Raw genomic sequence first — 26,356 nt, forward strand, 5'->3', positions numbered from 1 at the left:
TGATCTTAACCCAACTGAGCAGGCATTTCACTTGTTGAAGACTAAACTTCAGACAGAAAGGCCCACAAACAAACAGCAACTGAAAGCCGCTGCAGTAAAGGCCTGGCAGAGCATTAAAAAGGAGGAAACCCAACATCTGGTGATGTCCAGGAGTTCAAGACTTCAGGCTGTCATTGCCAGCAAAGGGTTTTCAACCAAGTATTAGAAATGAACATTTGATTTCCAGTTCTTTAATTTGTCCAATTACTTTTGAGCCCCTGAAATGAAGGGATTGTGTTCAAAAAATGCTTTAGTTGTCTCACATTTTTATGTAATCGTTTTGTTCACCCCACTGAATTAAAGCTGAAAGTCTGCACTTCAACTGCGTCAGAGTTGTTTCATTTAAAATTCAATGTGGTAATGTACAGAACCAAAATGAGAAAAAAGTTGTCTCTGTCCAAATATTTATGGACCTAACTGTAAAAAGAATAGGAATAAAAATACAAGAAACATACATATAGTATTAACATATACTATAGCAACCTGCTTATTAAATATTCTGTATATATACTTCTGTTATTATGATGTTGCATTGTTTGCTTTATTATATGCTCTTGTTTTTTTATATTCATTACAATGCTAGATTCTTGGACAACCACAACAGCAGTCCGAAAATCCAAATATTTCTGGAACTATGCATGTAGAAACTATGAGAAAGATCTTCTGTGCACAATCTTACAGGGCCTGGGCCTGTGTGGACTCACCCTCAATTGGAGACAGGATGACCCGGGAGTGATCATAGGCGATGACGTTGGCGTAACGATTCTTGGGCTTGTTCACCTCCAGGTTGGAGTGTTCCCAAGTAAACTGCTGGCCAGGATCAATCGACTGCAAATTGAACAAAAAAAAAAAAAGAAAAAGCACAAACTGTAAGACTGAAGAATACTGTATAATAATATCCATTGTGGTAGACAGAGAATAGATCTGCTTAACATCAACATGAAAAGTGAGGGAAATAGTCCTACCCAACCTGCTGTCACTCAAGCATTAATCCCCTCCCAACCCGCTACCAAATAAGCATCTGGGCCTGCCCTACCTGCTGTCATTCAAACATTTAGCCCCACCCTACATGCTGTCATTCAAACATCTAGCCCTGCCCGATCTACTGCTACTCAACCATCTAGTTCTGCTCAGCTTGTTATCACTCGAGCATCTAACCCCATCCAGCCTGATGCCACTTAGCAAATAGTGCAGCCCACCCTGCTGTTATTCAAGCATCTAGCCCCACCCAGCCAACTGCCACTAAAGCAAGCAGTCCTACTCAACCTTCTGTCACTCAAACACCCAGCCGTGCCCCACCTGATGCCCTTCAAGTATTTAGCTTACTGCCATTAAAGCATCTCGCCCAAAACACCCTGCTGTCGCTGAAACATTTAGTCCCGCACAGCCTGATGCCACTCAAACATCCAGCCCTGCACAGCCTGCTGTCACTTAGCATATAACCCAGTCCACCATGCTGTTATTCAAGCATCTAGCCCCTCGGAGCCAGCCGCTACTAAAGCAAGCTGCTCTCCTCAACTTGCTGTCACTCAAACACCCAGCCCTGCCCCACATGCTGTCACTCAACATGATGCCCTTCAAGTATTTAACTCCACCCATCTTACTGCCATTCAAGCATCTCGTCCTGCCCATCCTGATGCAACTAGCCCTGCCCTGACTGCTGAAAACTCAAACATATAGCCCCACCCAGCTTACTGCCATTCAAGTATCTAGCCCTGCCCAGCCTGCTGCCACTCAAGCATTTAGCTCCACCCATCTTACTCCCATTCAAGCACCTAGCCTAACACAGTCTGCTGTCACTCAAGCATCTAACCCCGCCCAGCCAGCTGCCACTCAAGCGAGCAGCCCTACCCAACTTGCTATCACTCAAACACCTAGCCCTGCCCGACGTGTTGTCACTCAAACACATAACCCCACCCAGTTTGCTGCCACTCAAGCACCTAGCCTCGCCCAGCCCATGATGCAATCACAGATAGCTTTGCCAGCAGTAAGAGGTCTACAGGATGCTGTAATACCTTCTCACTAACCCAATAATGGGCACTAAATGATATACAACACCATAACATGTTTATAAAATTTTATTTAATAAAACCTCTCAACAAGTTTTGTTTAACAGGCATTTAGTAGGTCTAAAGTTTGAATTAGTGGTCCCAGATTCCCTGACACTCTCAGTTATAGCAGACTTGTTTCCGATGTCCTCAAGCTGGTGCCAGCCATTTTATAACATCTTGAGCACATGCTGGATGGACAAGAGCAGGCAGGATGTCATTGGGCTCCCAATACCCTCCTCCCATGGACAGGAGCCATTTTAATAAGTCGCTTTCTATAAAGGATTCATCTGAATATATAACATTGTGGTGGATGGAGAGTGGGCCGCAGCCGAATAAATGGCTTCTTGGTGTGAGTAGGCAGCTGATGGTGCACACCATGACTATCCCTCTCAAACAAAAGTGCCATGCTGCCTGACTGAGACGAGGAAGGTGAGGGATGAACTTCTGGCCCGGGTTTGCCCTGACCCCATTAGCTACGGTTCAGTGACTACAGGAGAAGAACAAATCTGCTCCCGGCTTTGTGGTTTGGGAAAAGATCTGGGAACCCGAAACTAATTGCAGCGCCAGGTTGTGTGTGTGAGTGTGTGATTAATGAGCAGCTCTCTGCCTTCACAAGTGTGCTTGGACAATCTCTGCTACTCCCAGACGGTAGAAAAGAGAGCCAAGGTCTCTGATTACGCAAGCCCCCCATGTGGAAGCGAGTCCAAGTGCAGGACCCTGAAGCCCCCTAGCTGTCAACACAGCCAAGTAATTTACAAAACAGACACTGCGGCTGAGCCGCCCCGTTTCCTGGAAACAATTTCATTAAGTTCAGCTCTGAGAAAGAGAGGACAACGTGGATGAGACACCCGATGCCCCTCAGTACTCCTAACACCTTCGGTTTAATCTGTAGGCCTGCAGAACTTCCCATAAACGTGTGCAGCCGGACTAATTAGTGTTTTGAACATTGCACCCCTCAGATTGGACCAAACTGGATACAAGTATGAATTTTAGCCTGTGGAATGTGACCTCCTGGTGGACATGACATGGATTCAGAAATACAGTTACCCTTTCATGATGATGATAATGTTTTTTGACACAGAACATGGTCAATGTTCTCCAACAATCAACGTCTCAGAGTTCTTTTCCTCTAGCTGAAGGAAAAGGATTGGCCTACATATGTATGCTTGCACCTGGTTTCTGTAAACTTAGTGTTAGCAAAAGCCATCTCCTGTGCCAGTCGTAACATCAGATTTGACATTAGATGTGTTAGGGAAGAAGAGCTGTCCCAGTCCCACAAGGAGGTAGCTGCTGGGATTCTTAATTCTGCAGATGGCTGAGCTAGGGAAGCAGTGGAGATTTCCAGAGTCCCTCTAGATGACCACCGTGAGACCTGATACTGTCTTGCTGTTTGAACCAACTAGGCAGGTGGGCATGTTGTCTGACAAGAGAGAATGGAGAAGACTAATGAGAGGAAAAGGGTTAAGTAGGAGGACCTAGTGGAGCTCTGGTGTCAGAGTCGGGATGGAAGGGTGGGCTGCTGGAAGTTTACAGGCAAGTCCCTCAAGTGAGTCTACAGCTTGGTAGGTGTGAGCAAGAGCGGAGCCATCAAGAGGTGATAGCCTGTTCCTCTATACAGCTGTGAATCAGGAGGAGTGAGATGTGATGGGTGAGTGCTATTGGGACACAGGCTGGGTCCTGACCCACCTTTTGCAAGGTCATCTGGGTGAGGATGTCTGATGTTGAAAGACCCATTGGTGATGTGTTCCAGTGCGTCAGAAGATGTATAGTTTAACTAGATGTTCCTATCTATCCTCAGAGGATCTTGTGCTTAATTCACGAAAAACGTCAAAACACAAAAGTCAGTGACTGCTCCACTGAGACACTCAAAGAGCCATGGATCAGCCCGATTCGAGACCAGGCTGCACTTGTGAGTCATCTACTGTAGTACACGAGTCACCAGTCCATTTGGTTTACCACTCCTCATTGTCCCTGTCTATCCATGTATTTTTTCCTCGTCTTGTGGTGAACTTGTCCTTAATTCCCAATAAACAGGAAGCACAAAGGCCAGTGACTCTTCCACTGAGATCCGTAGGGCCATTACAGACAAGTCTCTGTCCTCGCCTTTCTGTTTAAAACACTTGAACATGCTGTCTCTAACCAGAAGAGCCTGCTTGATCCTAAGAGGTGCCAACTCATCGAAGACAGCTCTGCTGACGACATGTTATGGCTGACTAGACCGACCAACATGTCGTCTGTCTTCATCCTTCTAAATCTCTCCTCTGCCTTAGCATCACTGGGACTGCTCTTAGGTGGTTTGGGTTCGAACTTTTGGGAAGAATCTACCGTGTGTCCTGGTGAGGAGAGATGTCAAGGGTGCAACAGGAAAGCATGGGCTTGCCCCTAGAACCGGTGTTGGGTCCTCTCTTCTTCTCTCCATACACCACCTCACTAGGCCCTATCACCTAGTCCCATGGTTTCTCATATCAGTGGTATGTTAATGACACACCGCTGTACCTGTGATTCCCTCCAGAGGACCACACATCAGCTACAATCTCTGCATGCCTCACTGATATTTCAACCGTAATGAATAAGCACCATCTCTAGATCAACCTGGAAAAGATGGACCTTCTTGTAATCCCAGCATGTCTCTCAATTCAGTGCCCCATCATTCTTAACACCATTCATGTCAGCACATAAGATCATGAAGTGGGGATCGATAACCAGCTATCCATGTTGTTGTTATGGTCTCTCTGTCTTACAGACAACACCCACAAGATCAGACCATATCTGACAGAGCATGCAGCACAACTCCTGGTCCAGGCTTTGGTCTTTTCACACCTGGACTACCACAACTCCTTACTGGCAGGAGTACTGGCATGTGTCGCCAAGCTGCTGTAGATGATTGAAAATGCAGTGGCCCATATGGTGTTCAACCTGTCGAGACGGACACGTCACTCCTCTTATCAGATCACTACGTTGGCTCTCCCTGTAGCAGCGCCTGTTATGTTCAAACTATTGATGCTCACCCTCAGAATTGTCAGTGGGTCAGCACCAGCAATATATATCTGGAGACAGTCATGAAGTCCAGTAGTCCTTCTCACTGACTCATCAGCGTCTGGTGATGACACCTCTGTGTGGTATCAAATCTCAACCCAGACTCTTTTCACGTGTAGCTCTGAGCAGGTGGAATGAACCGTGCGCTTCCATTCAAACATCTCATATCCACAATGTGCTCAAGAAGCATTTGAAGACTCTCTTCCTTGGTGAGTTGCTGTCTAACTGATGAAGGCTTTGTTAGGATCTTGTCACTGAGGAAGACTAACTAGCTTGCCTTTTGCTCTGAGGTCTTCACTGATGGTCAATTCCTCACCCTTGTCCTAAGGAGACGTCAAGCAAAATGACACCTTTTATTGGCTAACTAAAAAGATTACAATATGCAGGCTTTCGAGGCAACTCAGGCCCCTTCTTCAGGCGAGATGTAGTGCAGGAACTGGAGTTTTCTGTGTTTATATACAGGTAGACACTAGGACAGGTACAGCATTGGAAAACCTTTAAGTCAGACATCTTAACAGGGAACTCCAGTTTCTGTATCACATCTTGCCTGAAGAAGGGGCCTGACTTGCCTTGAAAGCCTGCATATTGTAATCTTTTTAGTTAGCCAATAAAAGGTGTCATTTTGCTCGAATTCTCACTACATTCATAATGGCTAACACCCTATTATAACACCACTGAGAGTGTTCTGACCAGCTGCATCACGGTCTGGTATGGCAACTGCAACATATCTGACCGCAAGTGCCTGCAAAGGATAGTGAAGACAGCAGAGAACATTACTGGGGTGCCTCTCCCTTCACTACAGGACATATTTTACAAACGCAGTGTCCGCAAGGCCTGCAGCATTGAGCAGGACCCCCTTACAGCCCTCACATGGACTTTACACACTTCTGCCATCCAAGAGAATATACTGCAGCATCAGAGCCAGATCTGCCAGGCTGCAGGAGAGTTTTTACCCCCAAGCTGTCAGACTCCTTAACGTCAGGCTGCCCCCTGGGATCTTCCACACGGCCTCAACCACCTCTAAAAACAGAACTTTTATACATGTGAGCCACTGTCCTGTAAAGACGAGTGTGCATGTAGAGAAGAACTGAAAATCTCATACTGACCTTGAAGTATTTTGACATTCTTGTTATCCTTCTGCTGTGAAACATTCTGACCTGTCATTGTTTACACATGTCTTAAATAACTATTATCATACACTGATCATTTCGGTATTATCTATATCTATTATTTATTTATTATATTACATATCTTACACATCAATATTGCTGCTACTTCTTTGTCTTGTCTTTGCACAATGTTTTGTCTTGTTTGTGTTTCCATCCATCCATTTTTCAACCCGCTGAATCCGAACACAGGGGTCTGCTGGAGCCAATCCCAGCCAACACAGGGCACAAGGCAGGAACCAATCCCGGGCAGGGTGCCAACCCACCGCAGGACACTCACAAACACACACCAAGCACACACTAGGGCCAATTTAGAATCACCAATCCACCAAACCTGCATGTCTTTGGACTGTGGGAGGAAACCCACGCAGACACGGGGAGAACATGCAAACTCCACACAGGGGGGACCCGGGAAGCGAACCCGGGTACCCAGGTCTCCCAACTACGAGGCAACAGCGCTACCCACTGCGCCACCGTGCTGCCCCTGTTTGTGTTTTAATTTTAAATTTAAATTTAAATTTTTAATTCTATTTTTCATTTATTATTTACACGTCATGTTGTTACACTGTGGACCCTGAGCTTCGCAATTTCGTCTATCTGTATAGTTGTATATGGCTGAGATGACAATAAAGTTCACTTTGACTAGTATTACTGTTGTCCTGTAACACTTGTTCCCAAACAGCACCCCAGACTGATGTTAACTTGATTATGTTCACCTCTTTTGTAAGTCCCTTTGGATAAGAGCTTCTGCTAAGCAAATCATTATAAACGAGACACTCAAAGAGCAAGCCCTCATCTCCAGAGGACCATCCAGCTAATGGCCGCCAGTGCATTTGGTTTTCTGTTACTTTATATGTTGTTCTTATGGTCGGCACTTTGAATGTTTGTGAAGTGTTTTTGCACAACGGAAAGGTGCTATACAAATAAACGGGATCGGTGCTGTCCCTATTTATCCACACACTTCCTCGTGAGATTCCTAGGATCTTATCCTTAATATCCAATCAAAAGAAAACAGGATTGCTCTACCAGGTGGTGAATAATCACAACCACCATGGGTTTAAAAAGAATATATGGCTCTCCGTGGAATTTCTGCCTCTCAATAGTTTTTGCCTTTCCCAAACAACAGGTTTTGCAATTAGAAATAAATCATCAAGTTGAACCTGCTATGCATCTGGCAGGACGGCCACAGACATCTTGGGCGGCCACACCATATTATTTATTTATTTTTTTAAATTTTAGATGAGCTGGCACTTTGCATAAACTTTCTCTCGGGTAGTCAGGACTTTCAAATAATTGTTCATTAATAATGGTGTAACAATACCGTCTGCGCTCAACTCCTCTAATCTCTGCGCACTCGTCGCGGCACCGCTCGTTGCCTTTAATAAATTCCAGCTGTGAGCCGAGGCCCTCGCTATTACATTATGCAAAACGGTAGCTGATTCAGCGGGATGGGATGCTAATTGCAGCCTTGCTCATTAATAAGGGCCAATTCTGCACTCAGACGGCAACATCCTGGATTGTCGGGCTGGGTGGGGGGGGCAATCCCACACCCTGGTTTCTTTCAGATTTGAGGTCCGTGCCCTCAAGGAGTACACGGCTGAGTAACTCATTCTTTCTCAAAATGGAAACTATTTAGGCCGTCCTAACCAAATAATTCCCTAATAGTCGGTGCCATTCCCTGGGGGTCTTCTAATTGAAGACTGTCTTGAGAAAGTCTTTTTAATCTCCTCAAAGGTTACAGTATGTTAATGGGGATGCTGCGGACGAGCGACTGTCTTCAATGAAGGCACTAACCAGATCTAATAGATCACCGAAGGACAGAAAATTAAGTGACAAGTTAAGGGCAGCTCACATCAAACATGGACACCTCCCTGAATAATTTTTGAATACTCGCTATTCCCACATCCCATTATATTTATCCAGATTTTTTTCATTCCATATTAAGAAATTACAAGTATAGGGCAGCAACAGTTGGTATAATGGCAGGTAACGTGAATACCTTGGGGTCAGTGAGTGAATCATATATGAAGTCTTCAATTCTATATAGTGCCTTTAATGTGGGGAGTGACATTCTTTACAATTCAGGGATCCCCAACTCCGGCCCTGGAGGGCCCCAGTGGCTGCAGGTTTTCATTGTAACCCTTTTCTGTCTATCTACCTTAGAAGACTGGCGTCCTTCAACATCTGCAATAAGATGCTACAGATGTTCTATCAGACGGTTGTGGTGAGCGCCCTCTTCTACACGGTGGTGGGCTGGGGAGGCAGCATAAAGAAGATGGACGCCTCACGCCTGGACAAACTGGTGAGGAAGGCAGGCTCTATTGTAGGCACAGAGCTGGACAGTTTGACATCTGTGGCAGAGTGACGGGCGCTGAGCAGACTCCTGTCAATCATGGAGAATCCACTGCATCCACTGAACAGGATCATCTCCAGACAGAGGAGCAGCTTCAGCGACACACTGCTGTCACCGTCCTGCTCCACCTACAGACTGAGGAGATCGTTCCTCCAGCACACTATGCGACTCTTCAATTCCACCCGGGGGGGTAAACGTTAACATTATACAAAGTTATTGTCTGTTATACCTGCGTTGTTATCACTCTTTAATTTAAATTTTTTTTTTGTATCAGTAAGCTGCTGCTGGAGTATGGAAATTTCCCCTTAGGATTAATAAAGTATCTATCTATCTATCTATCTATCTATCTATCTATCTATCTATCTATCTATCTATCTATCTATCTTCTTAGTTAGTGCCCTGTTTTTGCTGCTAATTAACTTGTTTTGAATTCATTTTAATTGACTTGTTCTTTAAGATTTATTACCCTGAATTTCTTCCTTGTTCCCCTGAATTGCTTCATGTCTTTCCTTAAACGGCACCCAAACAGAAATAAAATGTGAAGTGGGCGAGCCAACAGAAGACCAACAATGTCAGGGCCTCAAACTCCAACCAGTTGCTTAATTAGGTGCCGAGTGTTGTTGTTAATTAAACTCGTTCTTTAATTCTATGGTTTGTTGCTTTCTAAGAGCACCAGTAAAATGTTTTGTGGACCTGAGCAGATCAGCATTTCTAAGACCTTCATCATTCTTTATTTTCAGATATTGTATGATGGACACAGTTTAGCTGGTCATGTTTTGGTTCATTTTGTATCTCGTTATTGTTTGGCTGCTAATTAAGGAAAAAGAAACAATTAAGTGGTCTGAGTCTTCAAAAGCAAGTCAAATAAAATGAACGTAAAAGGAGTTAATTGCCAGCAAAAAAAAAAAAGGTCACTAATTAAGAAAAGGGTGAGAATTAAAACCTGCAGCCACTGGGACCCTCCATTACCAGAGTTGGGGACCCCCTGCTTTACATGTTCTATCACTCTGTGAAAACCAGTGTGGAGTGTTGGACCAGTAACATCACTTCAAGAGAGGCCACCCGAAACAACAAGCCAATGAAGTGGATAGGCTCAATTATGGGATGCTGGTGGACAAAACAAAAACTTGATGGCCAATTATGATCAATGCTGCACATCCTCTCCATGGCGCAGTAGCGTCAAAGACTTTTAGCTGACACATTACTTAACAGAAGTCAGTACAGAAATGCAACTGAGACTCCTTCGTCACATCACATATCCCCTTAAGCCACAGTAAGGATTTTGGGGCACAATTTGTCGATGACCTCTCTCTGTCTCTGCACCTAATTCATCGCAACTAAAATGGAGGACAACCCACTCTTTAATGTCGTCCTCCTACGTCTTGTTTTGTCTGTCACATGTGCCTTGTTGGATGATCTTTGAAAGGCCTGAGGGTCTGGCAAGGTGGCCATATCATTTCAGTTTTTATTTTTTTGACAATGGTGAGTGGATCATCCTGAATTCCAGTGGCCTATGTGATCTTCAGATGGACTTCATGATTTGTGCCCGGCATATGAGATGTTGAAAATCTTCTGATAGCATCTCATTTCTATGGCTTGAATTCTTCTCTGCAGCAAGGGTTTGTGTTTCACATGCATACAAGAAAAATGACAAGACAAGGCAGTCCTCACTTGGGAATCATGGGTGACGTTTATCTATCTATCTATCTATCTATCTATCTATCTATCTATCTATCTATCTATCTATCTATCTATCTATCTATCTATCTATCTATTATATAGTGCCTTTAATATCTGTCTGTCTATCTATCTACCTATCTATCATATAGTGCCTTTCTATTTATCTATTATATAGTGCCTTTCTATCTATCAATCTATCTATGTATTACATAGTACCTTTAATATCTGTCTGTCTATCTATCTACCTATCTATCACATTGATAGATAGATAGAAAGGCACAATAGATAGACAGACAGACAGATATTAAAGGCACTATATAATAGATAATGTGAAAGGCACTATATAATAGATAGATAGACAGACAGACAGACAGATATTAAAGGCACTATATAATAGATAGATAGATAGATAGATAGATAGATAGATAGATAGATAGATAGATAGATAAAAAGGCACTATCTATCCATCTATCTATTATATAGTGCCTTTCACATTATCTATCTATCTATTCATTAATTACATAGTGCCTTTAGTATCTGTCTGTCTGTCTGTCTATCTACCTATCTATCACATAGATAGATAGATAGATAGATAGATAGATAGATAGATAGATAGATAGATAGATAGATAGATAGATAGAAAGGCACTATGTAATTAATAGATAGATAGACGACAGACAGATATTAAAAGCACTATATAATAGATAGATAGATAGTGCCTTTTATCTATCTAACTATCTATCTATTAATTACATAGTGCCTTTCTATCTATCTATCTATCTATCTATCTATCTATCTATCTATCTATCTATCTATCTATCTATCTATCTATCTATCTATCTATCAGCAAACCTCAGGACACTTTTTTTTTTTGGTTCTATATTTCGTCTTATACGATTTCTCGTATTAGAAATTTGTTAGTTTTCGCATACCCCTTGGGGTCAGAGCGCAGGGTCAGCCATTGTACAGCGCCCCTGGAGCAATTACAGGTTAAGGGTCTTGCTCAAGGGCCCAGCAGAGTAGGATCTCTTTTGGCAGTGACGGGGATTTGAACCGGCAACCTTCTGGATACCAGCGCAGATCCTTAGCCTCAGAGCCACCACTCCGCACAAAGGCCTAACATTCAAAATGCACATATACTGTACAACATATTAATTGCTATACAAGCCGCTGTGCCACAACTCCAGAAGTGTGTTTATTCCAGTATCGAAGCAGGCACAATATACGCATTGGGGCTTTCCCACCTCTTAGGTCAGTATGTTTCTGTTTCAGCAAGATGAGCACTCGTGTGGACTTCAGTGGTCAGTGCTGTTTCAGAGATTCAATTGTGGTACACCTGCTATGCTGTTGGTCTCACCATTCACTTCTACACAGTCAGCCGGTCAGTGTGGTAAAGTATCTCAGGAGGGGTCATTATTGCATCAATATTGCATTATCCTTACAGCAGCAATACATAAAACAGTATTCACAGAGCCATCAACAGGCAGCAGTGGCGGTGACCCTGATGAACATATGCAGTGACATTTCTGACAATTTCTCACTCCTCCAGTTACTCAAAAGAAAAAAGTGGAGATAACAAGTGAAAAAACTGTGATACCCAATTAAAAGTGCAAGCAGAGGAGTTACGAGATGGCAAGTGCAAAAATCCATGTGGATGATAATGAGCTTCATCACAGAAAGAAAAAAAAACAAAGAGAGAAAAGACTTGTTTGGTCTCACCTCATACTCCTGTGACAATTTCAGGTTGTCATTAGCCTTCAAGCACTCGGCGTGCTCGGCAAGGTCACTGATTGGGATCGGTGGGTGGCTGAGCATGCCTGCCATTGGGAGAGAAAACAAAAGCCTAGTGTTAGAAGGACATACAGACGGGTGACAAGAAGTGCCACACAAATACACATTCATATACACTTATAACAGCACACATAAATATGCACAAAGACACGCACATTGGGACATTGCTGATGGACAATGTTAAGACAAAGAAAGCCAGTGGGCCTCAAACTCTGTGCTGTGGTTTACCTCTAGTGAGTTACGCCATGTTGACCGGCAGGTGGGATTCACTGCTAGGGTGGACATGAACTAATGGAACTTTATAGCTAACTCTGCAAGAGCCACAGCCACATCGCTACTAGACATGCTATTTGTATTTTCAGATCACATAACCCCTGTCCTTGAGTCTTTACACTGGTTTCCAGTTAAGTTTAAAGCTGATTTTAAAATCCTTCTTCTCACATATTAAGCTTGGCCCTGCTTACATGCACTATATGGCCAGAAGTATGTGAACATCCCTCCAAATGATTGAGGTCAGGTGTTTCCGCTGCACTCCTTATTAACAGATGCATAAAATCAACACATAGTCACGTAACCTCCACTGACAAACATGAGCACATACTGAAGAGCTCAGTGACTTTAAATGTGGCACTGTCATTAGATGCCGCCTTTGCCAGTGCTTGAAAATTCCTGCTCTGCTAGATTATTCCCATTTAACTATGAGTGATATTTTTGAGAAGTGGGAACTTTGAGGAGCAACAACAGCTCAGCCACGAAGTGGTAGACCGCACAGCCTTCAAGTGTTGAAGTGTATAAAATGGCATCATTACGCAGGAGAGTTCCAAACTACCTCTGGAAGTGACATCAGTACAGGAAGTGTGTTTTGTGATTTTCATGAAATGGGTTTCCATGGCTGGCCTAAGATCATGCCATTATTGGACTCTGGAACATTAGACACATGCCCTCTGGAGTAATGAATCACCCTTCACTATCTGGCAGTATGGGCCAATCTGGGTTTGGCAGATGTTATCTTCTGGAGTCCATAGTGCCTACTGTAAAACATGGAGAAGGAACGATAATGGCAGGGTTTGGGTTAGGGACCTTGGTTAGGCCTAAGATCACTATGCACAAGGCCGAACGTTGGCCTGGGTGGTGTAAACTATGCCATCATTGGACTTTGTTAGCAGAGGAGACATATGCCCTGGAGTGACGAATCACACTTCACTATGTGGAAGACTGATGGATGAATCTGGGTTTTATCGATGCCAGGAGAACTTTTCTGTTTCAAGACAAGCACCGACAGAAGGTGGATTTCCAACTCAACTGCTCAGTCGCATCTGAATGCATTCCACTTTAGTTCACAAAAGCATTTTCTGGGAGTTACTTATATAACTATATTTAAGTAAAACTCCACGTGTTTGGGACATTGTGAGCACATGACTGGATGATTGGAGTTGTGGATGATGCAACACGAGCAACGTGAGATTTGTTCATCGACATTTTGATATTGTTTGCTGTTGTCCAAGATTGGCCTCCATTGTTACCTATTCTATAAGAAACTTTGTTATCTCGGTTTTATATGAAAACACGAGATTAAAAATTTTTCTTGGCCATCACTGCAAAATACAGAATACCCCCACGTATCTGATGTTTGAAAATGCAGACAGTAGTGAACCCTATATACTGTATATAATTTTTCATTTACATAACCTACCTGTGTTAAATTTTAACTGATAAATAACGCACAATAAGACATTACCAACATTAAACAGTAATAAAAACATTAATATATTTCTGCTCTCTCTCTTCTGACTGAACGTGTCAGCACAGTGAAAATGACAGGAGACACAGAGACTCACCCTCACTGCACGCTGCGCAAGGAATGTACCGATACGGACGCCACGCCGTGTATCCAAAGTGGGGAAAACATTTGCTTAGAATGGTGAGCAATTTGAAACTTATGAATTATTTATTTCTGAAATTCTGAAACTGTGGCAACAGAATCCATGGATACTGGGGTCCTACTGTAATTGTAAAGCCGAGTTCACATTATACGACTTCTAGTCATTGGTTAAGTCAGATTTGCTGACTGTAGTAATGATGCCATTGCTGGGCCGCGTCAATTTCAACTACTGAAAAATCGCTGGACATGTCAAATTTCCCGACTATGTCTTGACTTTCCTGTGCGGTCAAGCTCGCCTCTTTTTGTGACACCCAATAGAATGCTTCCTGACGAAGCCAGCATGGTACGATAGGTCAACAGCTAGGGGAGTTCAGCCACAATCTCAGACCTTTGACTCACATTCAGTTCTGGTACACAAAACACAAGACATCAGACAGACGAGCATCTCTTCTGTTTGTGGAATCCAAAGCCTCCCATGTTCCTTACTCCTCATTGCTGCCATCTATGCATTGCATAGGCTGTCAGCTGATGTGCACAGAGTCACACCTACAACTGAAGACAAAATCAAATGACAAAATTTGATGTCGTCTCAGCGAGTCACAGGCTAGTTGGAAGTCTGTGTCACTGGGCATGGTGGTTTATGCGACTGACCTCCATGAGAGTGCACCACCAGCTGACTCCCACTCTTTGGGATTACGTAAATGAAGGCTGTGACTGAAAACAGCTGGAAATATTGTGTGCATTTCTTTAAGATTACATATATATATATAGTCATTGCATTCATAGTCTGAGTCCCGACCTGACTGTATGGGTGGTTACCTACCAGGTAACGCTTGTGGTTGGTCTGCCATTTGGCAAACGTCCGCCACGGTGCCCTCTTCAGTTGCGAGAAGCAGATCATGGAATGTTGCATAGTTTACTGTCAAATAATGCAAATATATATATATATATATATTTTCTTCTTATCCAATCCGCTATATCCTAACTACAGGGTCAAGCAAGAATTCAGAAACTATCACATTGATTTATAATATCACAGGGTGTTCTGTTAGTATCAAGAGGTCAGCATTTTCTCATAAAAGAATGCAAACCAGTCTCATATTCTGTGCACAAGCTTAATTCTTTTTCTACCTAAATGAAGAACAAATCATATAGAAATAATAAATCATATAGCTCTCTGCAGCATGATTAATACAAAATATAGTCCTTGGTATTTGTGAGTTAAATACTTATAATTCATTCATCCATTATCCAACCCGCTATATCCTAACTACAGGGTCACGGGGGTCTGCTGGAGCCAATCCCAGCCAACACAGGGCGCAAGGCAGGAAACAAGCCCTGGGGTGCACGCACACACACACCAAGCATACACTAGGGACAATTTAGAATCGCTAATCCACCTAACCTGCATGTCTTTGGACTGTGGGAGGAAACCGGAGCGCCCGGAGGAAACCCACGCAGACACGGGGAGAACATGCAAACTCCACGCAGGGAGGACCCAGGAAGTTAACCCAGGTCTCCTAACTGTGAGGCAACAGCGCTACCACCGTGCCGCCCCCACATATATATATATATATATATATATATATATATATATATATATATATATATATATATATATATATACTGTGGTGGGTTGGCACCCTGCCTGGGATTGGTTCCTGCCTTGTGCCCTGTGTTGGCTGGGATTGGCTCCAGAAGACCCCCGTGACCCTGTGTCCGGATTCAGCGGGTTGGAAAATGGATGGATGGATGGATGGATGGATATATATATATATATATATATATATATATATATATACATACATACACACATACATACAGTATATACACACAAACACATATATATATATAGTTTTGGATGGAGTATTCCTTTAAGTAAGGGTAACGTGACAATATTAAACAATGCAATAACATTCCAGACATGAGATCAGCTATGGACATCATCGCTACAAACAACATGTCTGTGGCCATACACAATTCTCACAAAAAAGGCACCATTTAAGATGGCATACTGTAATAATAATAATCATATTGTTCAAAATGTTACAGGAATGGACTAAAATGCCTCAAATAATGCAGAATGTGGAAAAGAACAAAGCTCATGACAAGAAACTTTTTGTTTGACTTGTGTTTTTGGATCTCCCTTCTAGTTAGATGGTCACTTGTTCTGTTTCTTCAGGTTTCCTTAACTCCAGCCTGTCTCACTGACTACAATTTTGTCTGCTCCTCTGATTTTTTTTCATTCCCGGGTTAATGTTTCTCACTAAATTGTTTGGGCGTCCAGCTTTTTCCCTTTAAGGTCAAGTTCAAATTGTGGTCTCTGCACCCTGTCCTCTTTTACAGTGACAGTGTGACACGTTGCTGCTACCAATAATATAATGGCACCCGAAAAAAGAGAAAGCAGCAAATAAAAAATTTATATCAAAATTTATTAAAAGCTAACAATTAAAAAAAATTATTAAAACAAACTATGTCTGTCTCCAATGAGATTTTTAACTGATCACAACAAAAAAAAAAAAAAACAACAGTAATAAAGAAATAAAATAACGGGATGACCTTTCATGCCTAGTTGTTTTATCCCCTTGTCTGCATTGAGATGCACCTCTGTAACGGGCATTATATAAAATAAAGCTGGTGTTATCATTACTATATGGGATTTCAAAGTGACCACCCTCCATATGCATCCTTAAATATTAGCTTTCATATCTGTCTATTATATAATACCTTTCTTTTCGATTCGTCTAATACAGCATAGTTTAGATCACCTGTCCCTCTACATTCATTGTAGTCTGCACACATAAAGTACTATAAGTCTATGGCACTTTCCAAATGAATCTGTCTAGCAGTCTTTAATATTCATTGTCCTACTAATAGTGTCTTGCATACGTATCATAATCTATCTATCTATCTATCTATCTATCTATCTATCTATCTATCTATCTATCTATCTATCTATCTATCTATCTATCTATCTATCTATCTAGTTTATCTATCTATATATCTATCTTTCTATCTATCTATCTATCTATCTATCTATCTATCTATCTATCTATCTATCTATCTATCTATCTATCTATCTATCTATCTATCTATCTATCTATCTATCTATCTATCTATCTATCTAGTGTCTTCTAGACCACCTGTCCCTCTAACTAATCTATCATAGCCCCTTTTCCACCTTTCAATCTGCTGTCAGGGCGCCCTTGATGCTTGTTTTTTTTTCTTTCTTTTTTATTAACTTTACACTATGATATTAGGACCGGTTCCATCCTTTTCTATTAGCCTTCATGTTCCATCGAGGGGGGGCTTGTGATGTGATCCTCACCCTGCTCGACCTCAATTTGAACTTCACGGCTTCACATGGTGTGACTATTTTTTTTTTTTTTCTTTCTTATTTTCTGTCAACCTTCAGCAGTGTCCTTTCAAATACGAGGCAAGGTAAAGTGAGCTTTAAGCCTCCAAAGTGACACAGTGACACGGCTAATCCCTTCGTATCTCACGTTGGTGTCTTTCCTTTCTTTTCTTTTCTAAATGCTGTGACAAACTGCTGCCCAGCAGGTCTGCTTCTTTGCTTTCCTGATGCCATTGAGGAATAACACAGAGAGAAGTGCAGTGAATCTCGAGGCCTGTCATCGACATTTTAGATGCTGTGACCAAAAAAAAAAAAAAAGCAGGGATGACATCATCCTGATCCAAAGGCGCCCTTCCCCCCCAGCCTCCTTCCTTTGGCTCAGTCAACAACAAGCCAGACCGACCTCCATCCCCCGCCTCCCCACCCCTTAGAATCCCATTGTCAGCCACAATTTGAGGGGGTCAAATTAGCAATCAATTAACGAATAACAGTCCACAGGGCAGGGAGCAAAATTCAAAGCGCATGAATAAAACACAACGATTGACAGCTGAAAGTGGAGAGGTTGAGATTGACGGGGGGGGAGAAGAAAGCAGAATCTGGCAACTTCCTGAAAAATTCAATACAGAAACCTTCCTGGACCCCAGCAGGAGTCTATGAAATCAGACTGTGTACGTGAGGCCGACTGAATGTGAGTGGGCATTGCGTGTGAACCTCTGGGCACCAGCAAGTGTAGGGTGTAATCTTTCAATGCTGGGCACACACTATAGGAGGATCATCTAGATTCTGGGTCAGAGTGAACCAATCTAGCAATCGCAAAAAGTGTCCCGATATCGTGCAGGTCGCAAATGATCAAACCCCCAAAGCCCAGAGTATCCTGGCATATCAGATACATACCGGGTAATCGCAAAAACACCACTTAGGGAGAACATCAAGAATTTTAAATGCAATGCATCACATCATGTGTGAAAGAGCAGAAGATCTCACGCCATGCAGATACATGCAGTTCTGTGAAAAAGTAAGTACACCCCATACACTGTTTATTCTTTTTTAACATGTGGACATCTCAAGATTTGATCTTCATTTAAACAGTACCTAGAGATAAAGGTGGCATCGCTGCCAAAGCAACAATGAAAAATTCACTTTGCAATAATTTATTTCATGAAAAATGAGCAGAGATGTCATTTCTATCTGTGGAAAGAGTAAGTCCCCCTTTGGCCCTAATTGCTGGTGTTGCCCCATCATTTCCTCTAACTGTCCAGTAGCCTTTGACATTGACTAGGGGAAAGTCCTTCCTAACTCCTCCATGCAGAATACTTTTAGCTATGTGATGTTTAAGGGGTGTCTTGCATGCACAACCTGACCCCCATAGCATCTCAATGGAATTCAGATCTGGGTTTTGACTTGGCCATTCCAGAACCTTCCATTTCTTTCTTTTCGGATATTCCTTGGTGGATTAACTGGTACTGTTAGAGCCATTATCATGTTGTAAGATCCACTTCTGGTTGAGTTTCAATCTTCTGACACATTATCCTCTAGCACACTCTGGTACAATGGAGGAATCCTAGTGGTTTCAATGATGGTGAACTGCCCCTACCCTGATGCAACAAAGCAGCCCCATACCAGAACATTTCCACTATCATACTTTACCATTACCAGTTTCTACTGGTCAAATGAGGTCTTTGGTGTCACACACGTGTGCATGGGAGGCAACTGAAGGGCTCAAAAAGGGATAATTCCATGCCAGACCAGAGGGTGGCAGACCAACCATGGGAAATCTTGCCTGGACTTGACGATGCAACTTCTGGTTTCCGGGTCTGCCGACGTCACTTCCGGTTCAGGCCGCAAACCCAAGATGACATCACTTCCGGTTCGGGCCCCAATGACATCTCTTCCCCTGGCCGACTATAAAACCGCCACGTTTGCCTGTCTGTTCGATTATTGGACTGAAGTCTGTTGAGACCCGTTTCATTGAACCAAACTTTCAGTCATTGGCAGCCTATTTCTAGCATGCGGGTGGCTTCCCCCAAAACTTTTCCTTTCCTTTCACACGGTTTTCACCAACACGTCTTCTTTTGCTGTGTCCCATAAACTCTCATGTCTCTATTTTGTTCAGAGCACATTATTCCACAAGTCCTGGTTTTCATCTAGGTGTTCATGGGTAAGCTCTAATGTTGCCCTGATGTTCTTCTTCTGGTTTCCTTCTGGCATATCTGTCATATTGACCTCATTTGTGCAACATCTTTCTAATAGTAGACTCCTGAACTCTGACACCAACAGCTGCAAGAACAACCTGGAGGTCCCTTTGATGAAATGCTGGTCATCTTACAGACTTCTTTCAGCTCTCTGGGTGGACAAGTTGTCAGTTGTTTGAAACCCTCTCTACTTGTTGATGATCTTCAAGATAGTGGAATGGTTGATTTTCTCCAAATTGTTTGGAGATCTTTAAAAATCGCCTCCCAAACCTCATAAACTTCTCCAAGCTTATTTCTGAAGGCCTCAGAGAGCTCTTTCAACCTTAGCATTGTGGTAACACACACTCAACAACAAGGTGGAAACAAACTAAATGTCTGAGCTTGAAATACGAGGACAGCTTCTGACAAGATCCCCTCTCATGATGTACTGATTATCTGCACCTAAACGGAGGGGTGGATTTTCTTTGTTCACCTGTAAAATTTGCATTTTTGTTTGCTTAACTTGTATAATGAACCACGAAATTTAAATGTGATGTTTGTTACAGTATATCCCCTCTATCTTGTCATGCATGTGTGTCTGGGGGGCAGCTTAAGGACTCGGGTGATGCTGTATGCCAATGCCTTCTCTCTTTCTAAGTCTGCGGAACAGAAGAATGACGGCCCTTCTACCTCTGACGTCACTTCTGTTGTCCGCCCTCCTGGACCCGCCCCTTTCTGCCTGGACACCATGTGACCAGCAGTTTCGTCCATCTTTGGAGTTAGTTCTATTCTGGACTCCAGTTAATTTTTGCTTCTAATTATACGGGGTCTCCAGGGTGGCACCCCAACTCTTTTACATTGTTGTGTCTCCTTTAACAATCTATAGATACTGTTTAAATGAAGATCAAATCTTGATATGTTCACATATTTTAAAAATGAAAAAACATTTCACGGAGTGTACTTACTGAAAGTCATACTGACCCAGACTTCATAGCCAAAGCTTCACTGACATTTCTTTCTTTTAATTTTAACTAGAAAGTAACGCACAACCCCATTAGAGCGAGCTGAACTCGACAGTCATCCGACATTCACTTTTTTGTGTACCCCAAACTCTGCAAGATCTCACGTTTGGACAGTTGTGACTCTCTGTATCTTTAAAGATGGGATCTTCTAGTGTGGGCTGCCATAACTGAACACAGACTAGAGGACAAAAAGGTTGGTGAAAATTGTCATGGGTGATATCTCACATTTTTAATGTTGGTACGATGGCATTAATATTGTAGACCAGAGAGAGCCAGACAGAGGCAGGAAATAGAGCCACGTGGGTAGGGCCAATTAATTTTACTGAATCAGCCCGCAATCTAGGAGTTATCTTTGACTCTAGCATGTCATTTAAAGCGCATATTACAAAGTTTTCCCAAACATGCTTCTTCCATCTTAAAAATGTTAGGAAATTAAGGCGCTTTCTAAATAAACAGGATTCTGTGAAATTAATTCATGCATTTATCTCTAGTAGGACTGATAACTGCAATGCGGTGTTCACTGGATGTTCAAACTGTTCTTTATACAGCCTCCAGTTAATACAAAATGCAGCTGCAAGAATTATTACAAGAACAAAAAAATACGAACACATAACTCCAGTTCTTAAATCTTTACACTGGCTCCCGGTTAAGTTTAGGGCAGATTTCAAAATCCTTCTTTTAACATATAAAGCATTAAATGGCCGAGGTCCGGCTTACTTGTCTGAACTTATCATGACTTACAAACCAGAGCGCACATTAAGATCTCAAGATGCTGGTCTGCTTAGACTTTCCAAGGATTAATAAAATAACAATGGGAGGTCGAGCTTTTAGTTACAGGACCCCCCTAAACTGTGGAATGGTCTGCCTGCTACTATAAGAGATGCCCCTTCGGTCTCAGCTTTTAAATCCCGGCTAAAGACTCACTACTTCAGTTTAAAAAAAACATCCGGCGCCGCCGTGAGTGGCAGCCTTTTCAGCAGCTCCCTGTATGACTGTATATGTATGTGTACTTTTCTACTTTTATTTTTCTATTTTTATTTATTGATCACTCCTATTACTTTATTTTATGTGGATTTGTTCCCTGGACACACTTTTTTTTATATTTTTTATTTGTGAATTTCCCATTGGGATTAATAAAGTATCTATCTATCTATCTATCTATCTATCTATCTATCTATCTATCTATCTATCTATCTATCTATCTATCTATCTATCTATCTATCTATCTATCTATCTATCTATCTATCTATCTTTAGCACACCCTGACTAGAGCTGCTGATTAACTGTACAGACTGCATCTCTGTTGTCAGTCGTTAGCACTAAAACATAAGTAACATGATAGTTAGAATTGGATACTAACCCTCACCTATTCTGTTTCTCTTCTCGGTACTCAAATGTGGCACTTGGTGCCACGGCCCACCTGCCAAGTTGTTTTGCCTGCCTAAAGTAAAGTCATCCCTGATGGAGGATCGCAGGAATCGTGAGAAAGAGGGGTCCTTTCATCGGATTGGCTGGCCCAACGCTGTTTCAGCCGTGGAATGGCCAAATGGGGGAGGCAGCTTGATGGATGAGGTCTCCAGGAGTCTAAAATTATCCAAATCTTATTATGTGATATCATCTACTGTTAAATTCTGCTCCATACTTCTAAAAAATGTTAAATTTTTTATTGAGGATTTGTTCTGTTCTGCGTATTGTATTGTATTGACCCCCTTCTTTTGACACCCACTGCACACCCAACCTTCCTGGAAAGGGGTCTCTCTTTGAACTGCCTTTCCCGAGGTTTCTTCCATTTTTTCCCTACAAGGGTTTTCTTGTCTTTTTAGAGAGTCAAGGTTGGGGGGCTGTCAAGAGGCAGGGCCTGTTAAAGCCCATTGCGGCATTTCCTTTTGTGATTTTGGGCTATACAAAAATAAACTGTATTGTATTGTATAGGGCCAATATGTAAATGGAGGGTCCAGCATGAGGAAGATGACAGGAAAATATGGGAGGGGCCAGTATTTAAAAACCAGACTATGCAGCTAAATGGGTGGGGCCAGTATGTGAAAGGAGAGGACAGATACAAGGAGCAGACAGAAACATGTGGGTGGGGCCAATATGTGAAAGGAGGGGCCATCAAGTGGGAGGTGCTAGTATTTTAAAGGTGGCAATACAACCATCATGAGAGGAGCCAGTATTTGAAAGGAGGGCAAGGCCAGTATGTAAAATGAAGTCAGGTGATACAGAAACATGTGCGAGGCCAGTATCTGAAAGATGGAGCCTGGTACAGGGAGGTGACAGAAACACATAGGTGGGGCCTGTATTTAAAAGAAGGAGCCAATAGAGACAGGCACTAGAGACATAGGGGTGGAGTCAGTATATCAAAGAGCAGTCCGGCAGTTGGCAAAACAGGGCAGGCCACCAGCAGGCAGTAAAGAAACATGGGTGAGGCCAGTAGGTGAAAGCAAGGGAAATATTAGGACAGGTAACAGCCACAGAGGCTGTGAAAGGGGGGTGCCAGCTACAGTCAAGCAAAAGAGCCAGCTGTGGTTGGGCTAGCATTTAAAAGGAGGTGCCAGAGATAGGCAGACGCATAGAGATGCCAGTATTTGAAAGGAGGAGAGAACTACGGGCTGACAACAGAGGCGAATGGGCAGGATTAAACAACAGGCAGGCAGGTGATAGGGCAACATGGGCGAAGCCAGTATGTGAAAGGAGGGGCCAGAGAGGGGCAGGCATTAGAGACACATGGGCAGGGCCAGTAAGTGAAGGGAGGGGCCAACTACACACAGGCGGTGACAGTATTGAAAGGTGGGGCCAGAGCCAGAGCCCCACCCCTACCAGGTGCAGACATACACATAGTAAGTAACAGCACCGGACAATCCAATGTGTAATTATTCTTTATGTATTTCCTGGCAATGTCATTATTTTGTGTACCGGCTAGACTTAGTTTGGTTGCATTAATGACCCCTGCCATGTTAGTGTGTGGATGTCTGGCTAGTTATGGCAGATGTGGGTTGTTGGTGTGTCAGTCACTGTTACGTGTCAGCTGTTTTGTCAGTCAGGCATGTGTGTGACTATCTGAGTGATGGAGTTCAGATTACTATTGTGTGAATGGAGATGATCGGTCTCTATTTTGCATAAGTATATCTTATCTGCTGCAATTTCAGCACGCTTATCAAGACCTGAACATGTACACAAGTGCAGTGACATATTTAATGAGATTCCTCAATATCACCGTGACTGGATTTTTGTATGGCTTACTGATTCTCTGAACCACTGCTTTGCACAGACAAGCCAGCCGGTGCCATAAAAGCACCCACCACTAGAGGCCACTGCTGCACTTTCCTGCCGTTTCTCCCCCCCACCTTTTTTCTTCCTAAGCCTTGATGTTAGGTACGAGACGTGCACGCAATTCGGCTCCCAGTGGACAACATTAAACAAGAAAAATAGACACCCAGCTGGAAAAAAGGAGATAAAAGGTCAAACGATGATTTAAATAAATTACACAGTGGAAAACGAAAGTCATTGCTTTGACAAATTTTTGTAATATTGCACGCTGCCTAAGCAACATATTAATACTGTGGGATTCAAACTCATCAGCCCTCAAGAAACCCTTCATCACCGGAGGACAGTGCAACTCGCTGGTGGTCCGAGCGCCACCAATCAAATAAAAGAGTCGAAACACACTCCTCACTAACACCCCCCAACAAACCATTTCTAGAAAGTGTAAACATCTTTAAAAGTCAGAACAGGAATGAATATTAGCAATAAACAAAAAAAATAATAAGAAACAATAAAAAGTGTATGCTCAAAATGCAATTGGCAAAATGAAAAAAATGTCAGCAAAACATTTTTACAAGGCCTTTGGATTATAAGCTCTACTGCTGCAAATTCTGGAACGCTTCACTAATATTAGACGATCTGGTCAGTTCTGGAAACTTCTTTATCTGAAAAAGGCGTGTAGGAGGCATCTGGACCAGAAGGCAGCAGCCAGCCCTGGACAGACATTAGGAATAGTGCACTGAAAGAGCCGAGAGAGTCATAACGAGCTTTTAAGTAAACAGATTAATCTCTGCCTGCACAGTTAGGGGTAGTCGCTTTATCTTAATTGTTAGCACTTTAAACACAACACACGTTAATAAGATAGTGCCCTTCATATTTATCGAAAAACAGGTCAGCAAGAAAACAGGAATTGCTGCAACTTAGTCACACTGTTTCTTTAATATCTTGCATTGTCTTTCATAGAACAGTATCTTTTTAATCTAATGCATATAGTGCCATTTCTCTCTCTTATACAGTATAGTCTCCTTAATATCCGCCATCCTATATAGTGCCATACATATCTAGTTATTTAAACAACTATCCTATATAGTGCCTTTCACGCCTATCTGTCAAACAGTGCTGCTTAAATCTGCTGTATCCATCCATCTATCCAGCTGAATCCGAACACAGGGTCACGGGGGTCTATCCATCCAATATAAATCTCTCTTACATACTGCCTTTCAAATCTATAGATCTGTCTGATAATCACTTTCATATCTATATATCTTATATTACAGTACCCAGCCATCTTTAATATAGTGCTGTCTGTCTTTTATATAGTGCCTTTCATATCAATTTTCAATTCAATTCAATTTATTTTTGCATATTGCTCTTCACTGAGTGCAGGCTCAGAATGCTTCAGAGATAAATATAATTACAAACTTTACAAATTAATAAATACTGTGCATAATGAGTTAATACACTGGGAAGACAAAGCAGTTCAAAACTGATTAACAATAATGGAGCCCAACAACATCTTACCATTAAATAACTGCTGAGTTACATTACTCGTGTGTATGGCCATGTTATATAGCATCTTTCACATCTTATAGTGTCATTCATCTATCTATCTATCTATCTATCTATCTATCTATCTATCTATCTATCTATCTATCTATCTATCTATCTATCTATCTATCTATCTATCTATCTATCTATCTATCTATCATATAGTGCCTTTCACATCTATCTATTATTTGTGCTTTTCTCATCTATCAATCAATCAATCATATTATACAACGTCTCTCTGGTCCGTCTTTCTTGCAATGCTGTCTCGATTTCTCTTATATAGTGCCTTTTCTATTACGTAGATCCTTTTATATCTAACTATGTATCTATCATATAGTGCCTTTCCCATCTATCAATCAATCAATCAATCACATTACATAGTGCCTCTCTGGTATGTCTTTGTTGCCATGCTATCTCTCTCTCTTTCTCTCTCATATAGTGCCTTTTCTATTATGTAGATCCTTTCACTTCTATCTATCTATCTATCTATCTATCTATCTATCTATCTATCTATCTATCTATCTATCTATCTATCTATCTATCTATCTATCTATCTATCTATCTATCTATCTATCATATAGTGACTTCCCCATCTATCAATTAATCAATTATATTACATAGTGCCTCTCTAGTCTGTCTTCTTTGCAATGCTGTCTCTCTCTCTCTTATATAGTGCCTTTTCTATTATGTAGATCCTTTTATATCTAACTATGTATCTATCATATAGTGCCTTTCCAATCAATCAATCAATCAATCAATCATATTACATAATGCCTCTCTGGTATGTCTTTGTTGCCATGCTATCTCTTTCTCTCTCATATAGTGCCTTTTCTATTATGTAGATCCTTTCACTTCTATCTATCTATCTATCTATCTATCTATCTATCTATCTATCTATCTATCTATCTATCTATCTATCTATCTATCTATCTATCTATCTATCTATCTATCTATCTATCTAATTGTGTCTTTCCCATCAATCAATCAATCAAATTATACAC

General features: G+C 42.0%; 1 protein-coding gene across 3 annotated transcripts in view; it reads right to left on the reverse strand.

Annotated features, from left to right (window-relative positions):
- Positions 1-26,356, reverse strand: part of ptprsa (protein tyrosine phosphatase receptor type Sa) — a 525,319-nt gene that overhangs the window by 59,548 nt on the left and 439,415 nt on the right. For all 3 annotated transcript variants that reach the window (XM_051934972.1, XM_051934973.1, XM_051934974.1), the window contains 2 exons: positions 12,045-12,142; positions 744-867 (listed from right to left, as the gene is read on the reverse strand). In XM_051934972.1, coding sequence (XP_051790932.1) covers positions 744-867; positions 12,045-12,142 — 222 coding nt within the window. The remainder of the gene's footprint in view (positions 1-743; positions 868-12,044; positions 12,143-26,356) is intronic.

The sequence above is a fragment of the Erpetoichthys calabaricus genome, chromosome 12 (genome assembly GCF_900747795.2).
Source record: "Erpetoichthys calabaricus chromosome 12, fErpCal1.3, whole genome shotgun sequence".
Lineage (NCBI taxonomy): Eukaryota > Metazoa > Chordata > Cladistia > Polypteriformes > Polypteridae > Erpetoichthys > Erpetoichthys calabaricus.